General features: G+C 40.7%; 1 protein-coding gene across 1 annotated transcript in view; it reads left to right on the forward strand.

Moving 5' to 3' along the window:
- The window catches only part of KCNMB2 (potassium calcium-activated channel subfamily M regulatory beta subunit 2), a 126,557-nt gene that overhangs the window by 109,116 nt on the left and 2,943 nt on the right, over positions 1 to 14,498 (forward strand). The window contains exons 4-6 of the mRNA XM_077159376.1: positions 736 to 838; positions 2,484 to 2,654; positions 5,096 to 5,291. Of these exons, the coding sequence (XP_077015491.1) occupies positions 736 to 838; positions 2,484 to 2,654; positions 5,096 to 5,291 (470 nt within the window). The remainder of the gene's footprint in view (positions 1 to 735; positions 839 to 2,483; positions 2,655 to 5,095; positions 5,292 to 14,498) is intronic.

Below are 14,498 nucleotides of genomic sequence, written 5' to 3' on the forward strand. Positions count from 1 at the left end.
CCGTTCAGTCAAAACACTCTAGAAATAGCTCTGTCATTGAATTTATTACACTATACTGATATTTATTTTCCTGTCTGCACTCCCATCAGGCAAGGACCATATCCCAGCACTGAAGATAATGGCTTGCACCAAAACTGAGACCTTTGCTCTTCCTCATTTTTCATTTCTTCACTCACCCATTAATTTAATCATCATTTACCAATGAATTCCATGAGTATGCACTACCTCATTTAACCCACTTTACTTTCCCATTCTCCCAGAGGCCTCTGAGCTGTGTGGAAGCCAATCATTTTCCCCCTTCTCTACACATCCCAGAGCATCTGAATGATATTTATTCAGCATTTTCAAATTGTGATTTGTTTTTAAATTACCCACTTGAATCATTTTTATATGCTCCTTGTTCCGGTGATATAACAGATTGCAGTTCATCTCTTTGCGGGTATGGACTGCTTAAGTGAGGGTATGCGGCAGCCTAAGCTCTGGAATTCTGGGGAATTGTTCTGTCCTTGCTGGCTTTTATCTACCGGACATGCACATCACAATAGCAGCCATTGGAGTTAAATACATGTTGATGAATGTATTTTAACATACATTTATCATGAACAAAATAACATCAGGATATTGTTTTATGGCAGGTCTTTGAAACTATCCAGACTCAGCCTGTCTCTTCCTGCTTCAGAAGGCTTCCTGCTCACTGGCTTTAGCTGTTAATGGGAACTGAAAATTTTTATTCAGGTTCATCAAGGGTCAAGTTTAAAGAGCTTCGATATAAATCCTCCCATTTGCAAAGAGAATCTCAGAAAAGAATGGTGGAACTTGGAGGGTGGATGGTTGCCAGGTTAGGAAGTCTGAAGCAGGGCATGCCAGTTGGTTCAGGGACATTGAACTTGAGAGCTGGAGAATAAAAGAAGTGAGCTCTCAGTGCCTCGGAAATGCAAGTGATTAACATCCAAGGGGAGGAGCTGCAGGTCCCCAGAGGGCAGAAGGGAGCGCGGAAAAAATGAGGAAGGAAGGTCTCTATTTAAGCAATGAATCTCCTACTGCAATGGATGCACTCCCAAGGAAAGGGTAAGATTTGCATAAACTACCTCAAGAAGTGAAATTTAAAATAAGGAAGAGAGGAGAAAGAGGGCAGAGGGAGGGGAATAGGGGAGAAAGGAGGAGATAGAGGAAGAGGTAGAGAACCGGACAAGAACAAGAAGAAGGAAAAGGAGAAGCTGTTGTTAATCAGTTGATTTTACACTCTGACAAGATTAATACGTTCTCTACCCTAAAACAGCTTGCAAATATATTAAGCACAATCATGCTGTCACACCCATCTACAGGAAATTCCCCCACTGTTTTCTCATTTCTTCTCTGCCTTTCCCTCCAGACCTTGTTTCTAATCCACTCCCACACTCCCAAGATTTGTATATTATTCATTTCTTTACCATTCTGTCATTTAGGAAATGCCTTCGGAGAATTTTCACAACTTTAGGATGTGATGCTCGTGTTGTGAGCTGTGGCTCCCCACCCCCCTTTCTAAAAGGGGACAGAAGACATTTATTAAATACTTATTTCATGTTAGTCATTCTCCTGGCTGATTACATATGTCATCTCATTAATCATTACAAGTAAAGCAAACATTATTTCCACTTCCCAGGAAATGGGATCAGAAAAATCTAAAGAACATATATGATCACATAGCTAGTAAGCACTGAAATCAGGTGTGGAACTCAGGAGACAATGTGATTCCTCCCTCATATTCTCACTCACCCTGTGTTGCTGTTCTAAAACAAAAAACAGAAACACTAAAGAAAGCATCCAAAGTTATGGTGTCTGGATTTTAGTTGATTGACACATTTCTAAACTCACTCAAGTTTGCCCCAGACGGGAAAGGAAAGCTGGGTCACCACTCCACACCTTCATCTTGTTTGTAAATCTAAGCCAACAGACCCCTGCACAGCCCTAAGCATGAGAAAAACATTAACCAAAGCAACTTCTATTGATTACTGCTGAAGGGAAATAAGGCCTTAAATTGATAGATTCCTGATGTATATTACAATTTATTTGGATTATTGTTCCATTAATTCGGAGGTTATAAAAAGGTCAAATGATGACAGCTAAGGGTAAGTGGCAAAGGCAAGAAGCCCAGAGCATTCTTTGGAGGGTTGAGAGGAGTGCTTCCTTGATTTAAAATCAGAGAAGGAAAAAGAGAAGTTGTTAGACCTGGGTCCAAGTTAAAGAAGCGGCGGGGGGTGGGGGGATGGAGTGCGTTTCTACTTGTGCATACGTGAGCATGCGGGCGCGTGTGTCTGAGTGTGCCCATGTTGGGGCTGGGGTCCCGGTCTGGGTCAGCAGGCTCCAAATGCACTCAGGGGGATCTGGAGGCTCCTTTGGGCCTCTTTGTTCCTAGGAAGGCATGGACAGGGACTGGGCCACTCTGTAAGCATCTGCTGAGCAACTGTGAACTTCATGTAAAACTGTATTATTTTCAACCTCAGAAATATTTACCAAAAAATCAGGGACCACGACCTCCTGGACAAAAGGAAAACGGTTACAGCGCTGAAGGCAGGAGAGGACCGAGCCATCCTCCTGGGCCTGACCATGATGGTGTGTTCCATCATGATGTACTTCCTGTTGGGAATCACGCTCCTCCGCTCCTACATGCAGAGGTAACGTCATGGCAGGGTGGGCGCTGCCATTTGTCTCCCCCTTTCCTCCACCTGTCACTTCACCCTGAGGTCTTTTCTGCACCTTCTTTCCTGAGAACTCAGAACAGTGCTTGGCACCTAATAATTGCTCAGTGGGGTTATCTGACAATGATAGAAATCGCTCTGTTGGCAAACTGACTACTGCATGCCAAGGACTTTCCATAGGTTTTTGAATTCACAACTACCCTATGAGGTTTGGCCATATTCATTATGAAATTGGCAAAACTGAGGCTCAGGAGAGTTAAACGATTTGCCTTGGGTAAACCAGCTCTAGCAGGTAGCAGGGCCGAGATTCAAAACCACATCCCACTAATTCTAGAACCTATCCTTACCATCTCACACCTCTGCCTGTTCCTCACCCTCATACCTTTTCCACTCCACCCCACCCCACCGACACGCTACACATCAGTAACTGACTGCATGCTAGAACTTCCTGAGGAACTTTAAAAAATACAAATGCCAAGGCCCTACCAGCATCACCCCAGAAGCTCAGATTAAATTAGCCTGGAGTGGGACTCAGTCACTAATATTCTTAAAGATCCCACATGATTCTAAGGTAGCCTCAAAGCTGATAAACACCACTGTGGATAAACTTTATATATTTTTATAGACAGGTAGATAGATAGATAGATAGATAGATAGATAGATAGATAGATAGATAGATAGATATAGATAGATAGATAGATACCTTGAACCTTTTTCATTTATTATTTACCCTAAATTCACTAAATACATTTGGAGGCAAATAAATAGTGAGATCACTCTGAATAAGTCATATGACCAATTACAACAGCATCTTTCCTGCTGTTTTCTATGAGGTGGACATTGCTAGTACAGGAGAGTCCACCATTCCTATAACTAATGGGAGAAAGTCCCATGCGGTTCAGCTGTTTAAAGAAACACAGCCCTTTCAAATGAAAAATTTGAAGTTTCAGTCCAAAAGAGACTCAAACCATTATGCGGCATTTGTTTCTCTACTTAAATTACTACTTTCATTTTAGAAGCAACATGTAGCTACAAGACAGTAATTTGCTGTTGAGGCTCATCTTTCACATTTGTAGCTGCTGGGCTTTGTTCTCCGATGGACTTCAGCTGTGCTCCTTCTCAACGAAAAGAAACTTGAGACCCCAAGCGTTCACTAATTCCAAGCTTTCAGGTCCTCACATCTGCTTAGAACCATCTAAGACCTTTTTCCTCATACTACAGATGAAATCTGACCATCCCTGTCCCAGGAAAATACAATTTGCCCCACCATCAGGGGTCATGTCAGGTATTCTGATTCTAGCATAAAACTCCCCACGTGTAAGAGGGCTCCTGCCCACGCATGTCCAACAGAAGGAAGCTGTATTAACCTACAAAGCATGTTGTTCTCTGATCGCTATAGTAGTCAGCTTGCTTCCTGGAGCAAAACACTCATTGTTGGTGTGTTACTTTCTAATTACAAGTGTTACCCTTGGTTATGAATTTATAAGTATTCTAGGGTGAAAACCTGACGAATGAGCATCTGGAAATTTCTCAGTGTCATCTGTTGAGTGTCCCAGGGTGTGGCTGTTAACCCATCAGTCTGCAGGAAGGGTTTCTTGTCCATGGCGCTCACGGGGAGGCAGCAGAGCACAGAGGCATGAGCCCAGCCAGCCTTAGGGAAACACAGGATTGAGTGGAGTCACAACTCCCACTACATCCCTGCTGTGTGGCTTGGGTATGTAACTTGATTTCTCCGACCCTCAGTCCACTCACCTTTAAAAGGAATCCCTAACTCTCAGGGTTTCTTGGAGGACAAAAGGAGAAGACATATGTGAAGCACACATTGGGGTGAAGAGGTGTGCAACAATAATATCCTAGGAATGATGAAAGGGTTATCTTTTCTCCCTTTAGTATATCTCTTTCCTTCCTTAAGCCCCTCTTCCACTTTGCCTTCTTCCCTCCTCTTGCTCCTTATACCATCACTGCCTACAAACTAGCCTGTGATGGGGATGGGGGTTGGAATGAAAACTAGAACAAAGCAGAACATTGCAGAGATGAGGACTTGGGCATGGCAGGGAGTGCTCTACAGTGGAGAAATAAAAGCTGAGTGCAGGTTGTGATTTTAAAAGATGTGTATGCTTACCAGTGAATTAAATAAGGAAAAAAGTCTAACTTAAACCAGACATTGAAGAATATTACACTATACCCAATAGAAGACATTGAAAAATTTTCAGGTGCCAGGAAATGTTTGTCTACATTTATTCTGTAACTTGCCTAAAGCTGCTCTATTCAAAGGTGTCTACTTTATGCACAGAGCCAAATTGCAATTGAATGTATTATAGATGAGGGAAAGATTCATGACAGATGAAGCCCTCTACTTAACAGCTCCCTTGCTTTCCTCTGGGTCTGTGTTCACTCTCTCACCCCTCTCTCTACAGTGTGTGGACCGAAGAGTCTCAATGCACCTTGCTGAATGCCTCCATTACAGAAACCTTTAATTGCTCCTTCAGCTGTGGCCCAGACTGCTGGAAGCTCTCTCAGTACCCCTGCCTCCAGGTATACGTTAACCTGAGCTCCTCCGGGGAAAGACTCCTTCTCTATCACACCGAGGAGACAATGAAAATCAATCAAAAGGTAGGGACTTGGAGCAATTGCCTTTGGGTCACCCCGCAGAGCTCCCGGAACTGATTCATCTCTTTCTGAAGTTCTCCTTTGCAAGCATTTCAAACAAAAATGCTACCAGAAGGCAGGCCCTGCCTCATCCATTCACAGAACTCCCGATTTGACTCTTGTCTGGGAAACGTTTTATTTCCATGCCTGCTGTGGACAAATCACGCCCCCCCTCCCATTTTGCAATAATGCCAATTTAGCCTTTCCCTCCATTTAGAGAGAAAGCTATACCATCCATATTTATACACATATAAGCTGAGTCTTTCAAAGCAAATGTACAGCATGTCAGAGTGGAAGCAGCCAAAAAGCCAGGGATGGAGACCAGGGATGTATCATCTACGTGGGAGCCATGGGGTGAAACTGTAGCTTGCTTTATCTTGCTTTTCCGTGGTTGCCGTCACTTAATTCAGTGATCCTGCAGATGTAGCCTAGCCTCTCAGACCCTCAGCTTCCTTTTCTGAAAAGGCAATGATGGTAGTTGCCTTGCCAGATTGAAGTGAGGATTAGAGCAGAGAATGCAAGGTGCCAAGCATGGTGTCTGGCTCAGGGACACCTTCCATCAGTGCTCACACGGATGGCTGTTTGCTCGAGGCATCTCCCCTGCACTTGGGGAAGCAGCAAGACCAATAAGTTCCATGTTATAGTAGCTAACAAGCATCTCGTTTCTGCCTTGACCTTTTGGTCACTCTCTCTGGGGATGCAGAATTCCGCTTCTAAATCCAGACTAAAGCTTTCATTGCAGAAATACAAATTGTTTCATCACTTTTACTCCTAAATTCATTTATATTCAGATGGGATCATTTAGAGTCCCTCAACCTTTCCACATATACCTCCTTGCCCATATTGACAAAACTGTCATTTTTTATTGCAAGATAACCTCTTCCTTGGAGAGTTTTAAGTTCAGAATGGAGAACAGACCCTTAGAAGCAAGTTGTTCCTAGATGCAACAGAATGAAATAAATGGACATTCCAGCTTTCTAACTTTGGATAAAAACCTCTGTGTGAGTCTCTTTATGTTTCCCACTATCTATCCATCTGCCTTATTATGTATGCGTGTGTGTCTTTCTCCACATGTGTTATGCTCATAGAGGCTGAATTTTCCAGTACTGAAATATTCAAGTCCACATAGTAGCATATTATATTAAAGCGTTACATAAATTATGCATTTATAATGTCTGGTATGATCACTAAAGTGTTAGAAGAGCTAATACGCTACTATCAATATTAAATTAAATATATTGAGTGTGGATTTATGGTAGCAATTATTTAGGTAGCCAGGGCAGTCTCATATGCCAGGACAACGTGATACCACTTTCCAACAGGACAATCAGCCCTTATTACCAGGATGCAAGCTTCGTGAGCTCTAATCTTCCTTACAGACAACTCTTCCTTGCAATTGTCGGCACTTAAATAACACAGCAGACATTTATTGAAAAATGCAGTGCCTTAGGGATTTGACACCAGTAAACATGGGGAGTAAGTTCTGAAATATTGACACAAAGTAAGAAAATCCACCCAACATCTTGGTCACAATACTTTTAAGAATTGTCTTAAGAATTCTAATAAACATCTCTGAGGACCCAACATGATGTATATTTTAGAGGATATTTGAAAACGTGTGCTCTGATTCCCTTTCCTTTGTGGTAGGCACAAACAATAGCAGTCCTAATCTGCCCTACAAATAAGTACATTTATCTCTCCTTCGAAGTGCTGGTTTTTCAAGATCTTCCCTCAAGTCAAATTTTTTAATCAAAGCTGACCTGTAATGACAATTGCCTATAAGACTCAGATCTCCACTGAATTGGAAATTGGCCAAAGTTGAATAGGCATCAAAAAATGGACCATATTTCCATTTCCTAGTTTTGACATTTTATCACTGCAGCCAGGTAAATGCATGGTTTAGTCTACAAACAGGAGTGAACCTATCATAGAAAATCCCACATACGTTTAGAACCAAAGTCTTATCTGCTCTCATCATGGTGTTAAGTCCTTGTTTGGCTTGTTTGCCATATTACCTTATTTTTAATTGTGAAGTATAGCACACATACAGAACCATGCAGAAAATGAAAAAGCACAGCTCAAATATTTATCCCAGAGATCCCCAATATAACCCCCATGTAAATAATAAAACATTGCCTGTACCCCAAAACACCCTTCATACCTCCTCCCAATAACTAGAGGCTCTACCCCCTGCCCAAGATAACTGTCCTATCATGGCAATTACTTTCTAATTATTCTTTATGGTTTTATCACCTAAGCAGGTGTCCTTAACACTATCTTTCAGTTTTGCCTAATTTTAAAACTAAGAAAACAAAGAAAAGAGAGAGAAAGCAATAATTTTTAAAGTACACTTCAACAAGTAGTTATAGAACAGATTTCAGAGTTTGCTAAGGGTTACCATTCCACTATTTCAGATTTTTCCTTCTAGCTGCTCTAAAACACTGGAGGCTAAAAGAAATATCAATGTAGTGATTCAGCAGTATTACTCATTTGTTAAATCCTATTTTCTCTGTTATAACTCCACCTTCTCCTTTGACCCTTCTTCCAATATAGAGGGATCTTTGGGCAATGCCCATTCTGACTTTTTCATCTTAAAAAGAGGTGTTGATAATAAAGGGTAGGGAGAGATAATAAGTTAGTAAACTTGGATTATTTTTATAATCTCATTTTCTTCTGTATTTTCTCAGAAGTTATTATTCTCTTACTACTCTTTCAGCACCTAGACATTACAACTTGCAGCCTTGATTTATTAAGAACATTCAAACACTAACTCCATTTATTCTCTTCTCAACTCATACCCTACTGTTCTCATGTTTATTGTATATATACTTTAAACTTATGTAGGCATTATTGTGGTTCTTTCTATAGACGTATGCTCATATTTACCATTTTCATATCTTCTGCTTTGTGTGGCTGTTGTCCAGGAATAAGCTTTCAGCCTATTTATCCTTTTGAAAATGCACTTCACCTATTTTTAAGAATGTTTTTTCCTTTGGTTTTCTACTGTTTAACTGTTATGTAATGAGGTGTGCATTTATTTTTGTTTAGCCTGCTTAGTGTTTCCAGGGTTTCTTTACCCTGTTCCTTGATGTTCTTGGTCAATTTTAGAACACCTCATTCACTAACTCATCAAATATTACCTCTGCTCTCATACGCTCCCTCCTTTCCTTCTGAGACTCCAGTTGACCATGCTTCTCATTGTATCTCTTTTGTCTCTTACTTTCCCTTTTTTTCTCTTTTTGTCCTCCTGTGCTTCATTCTGAATTTTCACCTATTTCAGAAATTCTTTTCCTCAGCTCTGAAAAACCTATTGTTAAGTAATCCATTGAGTTTTAATTTCTACTACGTTAAATATTTTAAAATCTATTATTTCTATTATTAAAATGTCCACTCAAGTTATTTTGTCATGTTTAGCTTTCAGCAATATTCTAAATCTTTCAAATCCTTAAACATAAAAATATAGTTGTTTTAAACTTTTGTCTGATGACTTGAATAGCTGAAGTTTTTATGTGCCTGTTCTATTTTTTCCCCTTTTTTGTTGTTGTCCTATTGTTCCTGGTTATTTTTATCAGGTTTCAGGCATCATATTTGAAATTTTATCTATATAAATAATTTTAAACCTGGAAAGACCTCATCTTCTCAAGAAATTATTTCCATTTGCTTCAGCCAGGCTGGGGGGCAGGCACACCAGCCAATCAAGATCATCTCATTCCATATTCAGGAACTGAGTGTTCATGTTTAAGCTGGAGTCTCTGTGAGGGTCTGACTGCTGCACATTGCCCATTACTACTAGGTCATGTCCCTTCCGAGTCCTAACCCCAAGTGAAGAGGACTCAGTAGGCCCTTAGAGATAACTCTTGCTCCTAGCTCTACACGGCTGTCAAAATACCATTCAGCCCCCAGCCTTCAGCCCCCTTGAATAATCAGCAGATGCCCCCAGGAGAAAAGTGGCATCAAAGACCGGACTCGTCTTCTTGGTCAATGTTTCCTGGCTGTCTCCATAGGTAGTCCATGGCTTCAAGCAGGAGAACTGATACTGAAGATGCAGTTAACTCTTTATCAGGAGGTGATTGAACTATGATATACACATGCAGCATGAGCAATATGCAGGATAGTCCTGGCTTCTAAAAAATACTGCTCAAGGTCATTCTCTCTCTCATGTTACCCTCCCCCGAGCTCACTAACAATAGTGATCTCTCCCACAATTACCAAGAAATGGACAGTTTTATTGAGATACATAAAGCACTGTAAGAACATTGGTTCTGAGACAACAGGAGGCAAAAGGATATCAATAAAGCTGTCTGCATGTCAGAAAGACACAAAAGGATTTTAATTTTAAATTTTCATACTCTCTCATATGTTTTTTTCTTTAGCCTTTAAATCCAGTGCCCAGCCTCTTGTCAACATGATAACTGAAGTTGCTTAAGCTGATAAGCTGGTACACGCTCCTGGAGTGCTCAGCTGACAGTCTTGGGAGCTGCAAGTAGAGTCTAGGGCCCCTGTTGCCCTTAGCCACGAGGCTGGCCTTGGAATCCTAAGCAGCAGCCGAGCCTTAGCTCACGATGGCTGCTTCTTGTGAATTCCTCATTGCTGATCTTCAAGCCTTTAAAACCTCTTTTAGCCACCAGGGATTTTCAGATTGTGCTCATCTGGTTTGAGGGTGGATTTAAAATGTAGTTTGGTACAGAATAAGCAACTGTGTCAAATATATACATTTCTTGATAATTATGGGAAGACAATTATTTTGGAGTAGAGAATAAGTTTTATAAATTAACCAGTTATTTACAGCTCCAAATTCAGCATCATCTCTCATTTTGTCACCCAAATTAAGGCCTTCCAGATTACCTAAATAAAATTCAGGGAATATACATATCTAGACCAGAGATTCTCACCTCACTGCTAATGCCACTCCAGGTGGATAGTTCTTTGTTGGAGGTGGGGCATGGGTGCCGACCTACCTACGCTGGGTAGGATATTTAGCAGCATCACTGGCCTCTACTCATTAGGGGCTGTAACACACCCTTCCTCCTTTTGTGACATTTAAAATGTCTGCAAGAAAAGGCAGAACCACTGCTCTAGCTTTTATTTAGCTTTGAGCTTGGATACTGTGAAAGCCCAGAACACAAATATTCAATTCCTCTGCACAGCATTGGTAGGGTAAGCAAAAGAAGGAAGAAAATAAAGAAAAGTATGCTGAAAATCTAAATGGAAATTAAAAAGACCCAACATTTATTCAGTGCCTTCCATATACCATGTGACCTATGCTAAGAATTTATAAAATCTCATTTAACCTGACTAAAGCCCAACTCCTAAAATAACAGTAGTCAAATTTATTAAGAATTTACAGTGCCTAGCCCACTAGGCATTGTATAGTGCTAGATATTTTACATGTACTGATTTATTTACTGCAGCAACCCATGTGTTAGGTACCACTCATATCCTCACTCTATAATAAGGAAGCTGAGCTCAGATAGTGAAATATTTGTTTCAAAATCACACATTCCCTAACTGATGAGATCTCAATTAAAATTTGATCTCTTTATCTGAGAACCTAAAGCTGGCTGTCCTGGAGAACAGCTCTACTGTCCTGTCATGGGCCACCCACACACACATGGGACTCTGGCCAGGATCAGCTGCAGGTGCGAAAGCATCCCTGCCAAGCTCGTTATTCCTCATGGGGTGGGGAGGTGCAAGGTGTGGAACACACCCCACTGCACTGAGAGCTCAATCAAGCTAGATCAGAACTCTGGAGCACACGTCACCTCCACCCTCCCCAGACACAAGCCTTCAATCGAGTCCTTTTTCAAATGAGACTCTGTAATCTTCTATGAACACCCAAGTCTGCATCAGGGGATCTGCTTCAGTGATTCACATCCACATCCACGAAAGTTTCAGCTGGCACAGGGGAGGCCCAACATGCTGACCAGCCCTGCCTCCAGCTCATTCTGGAGACTTGGTGAAGCACTGCAGTGAGATCAGCTTGAGCCCAGCACCCTGGACTGACAGTTTCTCTGCGTGCACTACCTCTGTGAGTTTGCTTACTCCTTGCCCCACCTGGAACCTTCTCAGTTTGAGGCTTCCAGGTCCCTCACCCTGTCATCACCTCTGAATCCCCCTCCTAGCTACTTTCAAAAAAAAAAACTAAAAGCATTCTCTTGGTAGAATATAGGCTAGAGTTCTGAAGAGTCTACGTTCTGTGAAATATTTATTCTTCTGGGAGCATTTTTTAGGGAGTGGATGAGAATCCATACCATTTACATCATATTCTGAGAAGTGCAAGTAAAAGACCTGAGAGCAAGGCTGAATATTCAACACTGGTTTGCACGCACAGCAGCTATTTAGCAAAGGTCACCCTGAAGGGGGCAAGAAGCAAAAGCACAGGCCTTAAACTTGACACTTCCCCATAATAGCACCCCGCACCTTAAATTTGGGGATCAGACACTTGCTGAAACTATTATGGACCCAGATTCTGAAATGCTTTTGGGATTGATAGAATTCAGTCACTCTTCCAAAACTGAATCCTGGGACAGCTGAGGGCTCCTTTGTGCAGAATTGAAAGGGAGAATGTTCAAAAAGAAGCCTGCATGAAGCATCTAGAGGGAAGGCAGGGAGAAAGAACCAACATCTTTCTCATTGCTGAGAAAGATGACCATGACAAAGGGTCAGGACAGAGGGTCAGATGAGTTATCTGACTCCCATCAGGCCTAATCAGACCCAGCAAAGATCTTGAAGTTCCATGATTTAAGCAAGTCTGGGTATTGGCTAACTGAGGTTCCAGATGGCTTCCATCTCATTAGTGGATTTCCTAGGTTTTTAAACTTCCTTTCTACTCCAAATCAAGTAGTAATTCTGTAATAAATTTGAAAACTCTGAACAAACCCTAGAAAAGATAACCCCTCTCTGGAGGGCCTTGTGACTTGATTTGGAAAAATACTCACAGCGCCTAACACAGTTGTGAATACTGTTCTCCTTTCCTCGATCTACTTGCCAAAGTCAAGTAGACACCAGAGGTACAAAGTACACCAGTTTAAACTAAATGTTCTGGGAGTCACATTTTCAAAAGTGATAGTGAGCAGCAGGAAGTCTCAAAGGGTAAAGAAAATGAAGTCAAATTCATTCTTTCAACTCCTCTGCAACACTAGTGTTCAAAGAACTCAAAAATTCTAAATATACCTGGAGGCCAGAAGAACCCACAAATCACCTGAGTATTCTTTGTATTCTTTGAACATAAGGATTATGTCTTATTCTCTAGCATGGAACAAAAAGCGTGCCATATGATACGTGTTTAAAAAATATTTGTGCAATATTCATTGTCTGAGGACTCAAAGGAAAATCATCTGAATTTGGAAGGAAGAATATTTATGCTTGATGACAGCGATGTTTTTGTTTTTATCTCACGAACATTGTGGACCAGGTTTCCCTGGCTGCTAAAGATTTCTTAGAGTAAATTTTTGGCCCACATTTGTGATGTATGTAGTCTTTATTGAATGCTGTTTAGTTTCATTCCTGTTTCTGTTTCATCCTTTCAATCTTGTTTTTTCTCTTTTCATTTCTCTCCAATCTATCTTGTATTTTTTGTGTTTTTGACACCTGTAGCTAGCCCACTAGAGACAGTAAATAAATATTGATTGGATTTCATTAAAGTTCTAAGCCCTTTCTGAAATAAGGCACATCTCTTATTTCAAATTAAGCACAAACCCCTTTGGGGTGACCCTGAGAAATGAATAGCTCCCTTCCTACATTATAAAGAGAAAGAGGTCAGTCAGTGAGTTTCCTCCGCCTCCGTCGCTGCTATCCCCACATCTTGTATTTTTAGGATGAAGCCATGACACTTTTTGCCTAGTGAAACCTGTCTAACCAGAGTCCAACAGGTGGTTTCTCAAAACTTCTGTCCATCATCAGAATAAAAATAACTCAATTGATGTAAATGATTCTGGAAACAGGGCTAAGAAAAGGACATTTCAGTCGCTTTCTAAAGAATTGGAGAGAAGGTGTGATTGCTGGATCTTCATCGCCAGTATAAAATGAGGGATGATCAAAAGTTGACAAGAGCCTGGATTCTTCCCCAGGGAGAGGAAAGGTCCACACTCACGGAGACACCCTCAGTGGTTTTCCATACTAAAGAAGATATTCTGGGCTTCAAAAGTCTAAGGACTGTGGGAAAGCAGTAAAGCTTATTCACAAACTCAAGATGAGAAGTATGGGTATTAAATCTTCCACTGAATGGCTGCCCCAGAGGTTTAGTAGGTTTTTATATTTATATACTAAGGCATAAAGGAAAGAATGATATCTACAGTAAAAGTAACACATTTTGATAGGTACTTGGGTGCATTTTTTAGGTAAGATTATATGTACAAAATATATCAAATTATCACCCATATGTCCTTTTGTGTTATATATCATGCAGAGTCTAAAAGTTAAATCTTTCCGACTGCTCACCTCCCACTAAAAAAAGTGAACAACTTAAAATGATAGGATTTTTATCTTTTCTATTTATGTTATTTTCCAAAAGTAAAGTTTCCAGTTGTTGAACTGCATTCTATGTATTCTAAACCAATCACATAAAATTATCCTCCACACATGTGATGAAATCATAAGATAACCAAACCTTTACTCCAATTTCATACCAGATTCAGGAACATACACATGGCTATATTTTAGCCACACAAAAAGAGACCTGGAATCCTCATGTATAACTCAGCATAATGCCAAATCTCCTAGGACCAAAAAAGCCAGAAGAGGGAGGCAAGAGCCAATGAGCACGACTGCTCTTATGAAAACCATGTCGCTACTGATTTTGTCCTCCTACTCATTTCATGGTTTAGTCTGTGGCACGTTACTAAAGACTATAGAAGACCATGTGGACAAATGTGACATTCCAATAGGAAAGATGTTAATCAAAGCCTATTGATGCCTTGTGCATATTCATCATTTAATGCTTACCAAGACCCTGCAAGGAAGGCTGCATTCACCCCACTAAATGGATAAAGAATTTTATTCTCAGGCACCAAGTAGCTCAATATTGTAACATAGGAGCTCAGATTTCCTGAACATGTCAGGACTCATTATACTACCTCATACATTTATTATCACAAAAGAATAACCAAGCTGTAGAAAAAATAAATGAGCAATTTACTATGGTAGAATCTTCAGGAGTCAGTAACGGTCTTG

The sequence above is a fragment of the Tamandua tetradactyla genome, chromosome 5 (genome assembly GCF_023851605.1).
Source record: "Tamandua tetradactyla isolate mTamTet1 chromosome 5, mTamTet1.pri, whole genome shotgun sequence".
Classification (NCBI taxonomy): Eukaryota; Metazoa; Chordata; class Mammalia; order Pilosa; family Myrmecophagidae; genus Tamandua; species Tamandua tetradactyla.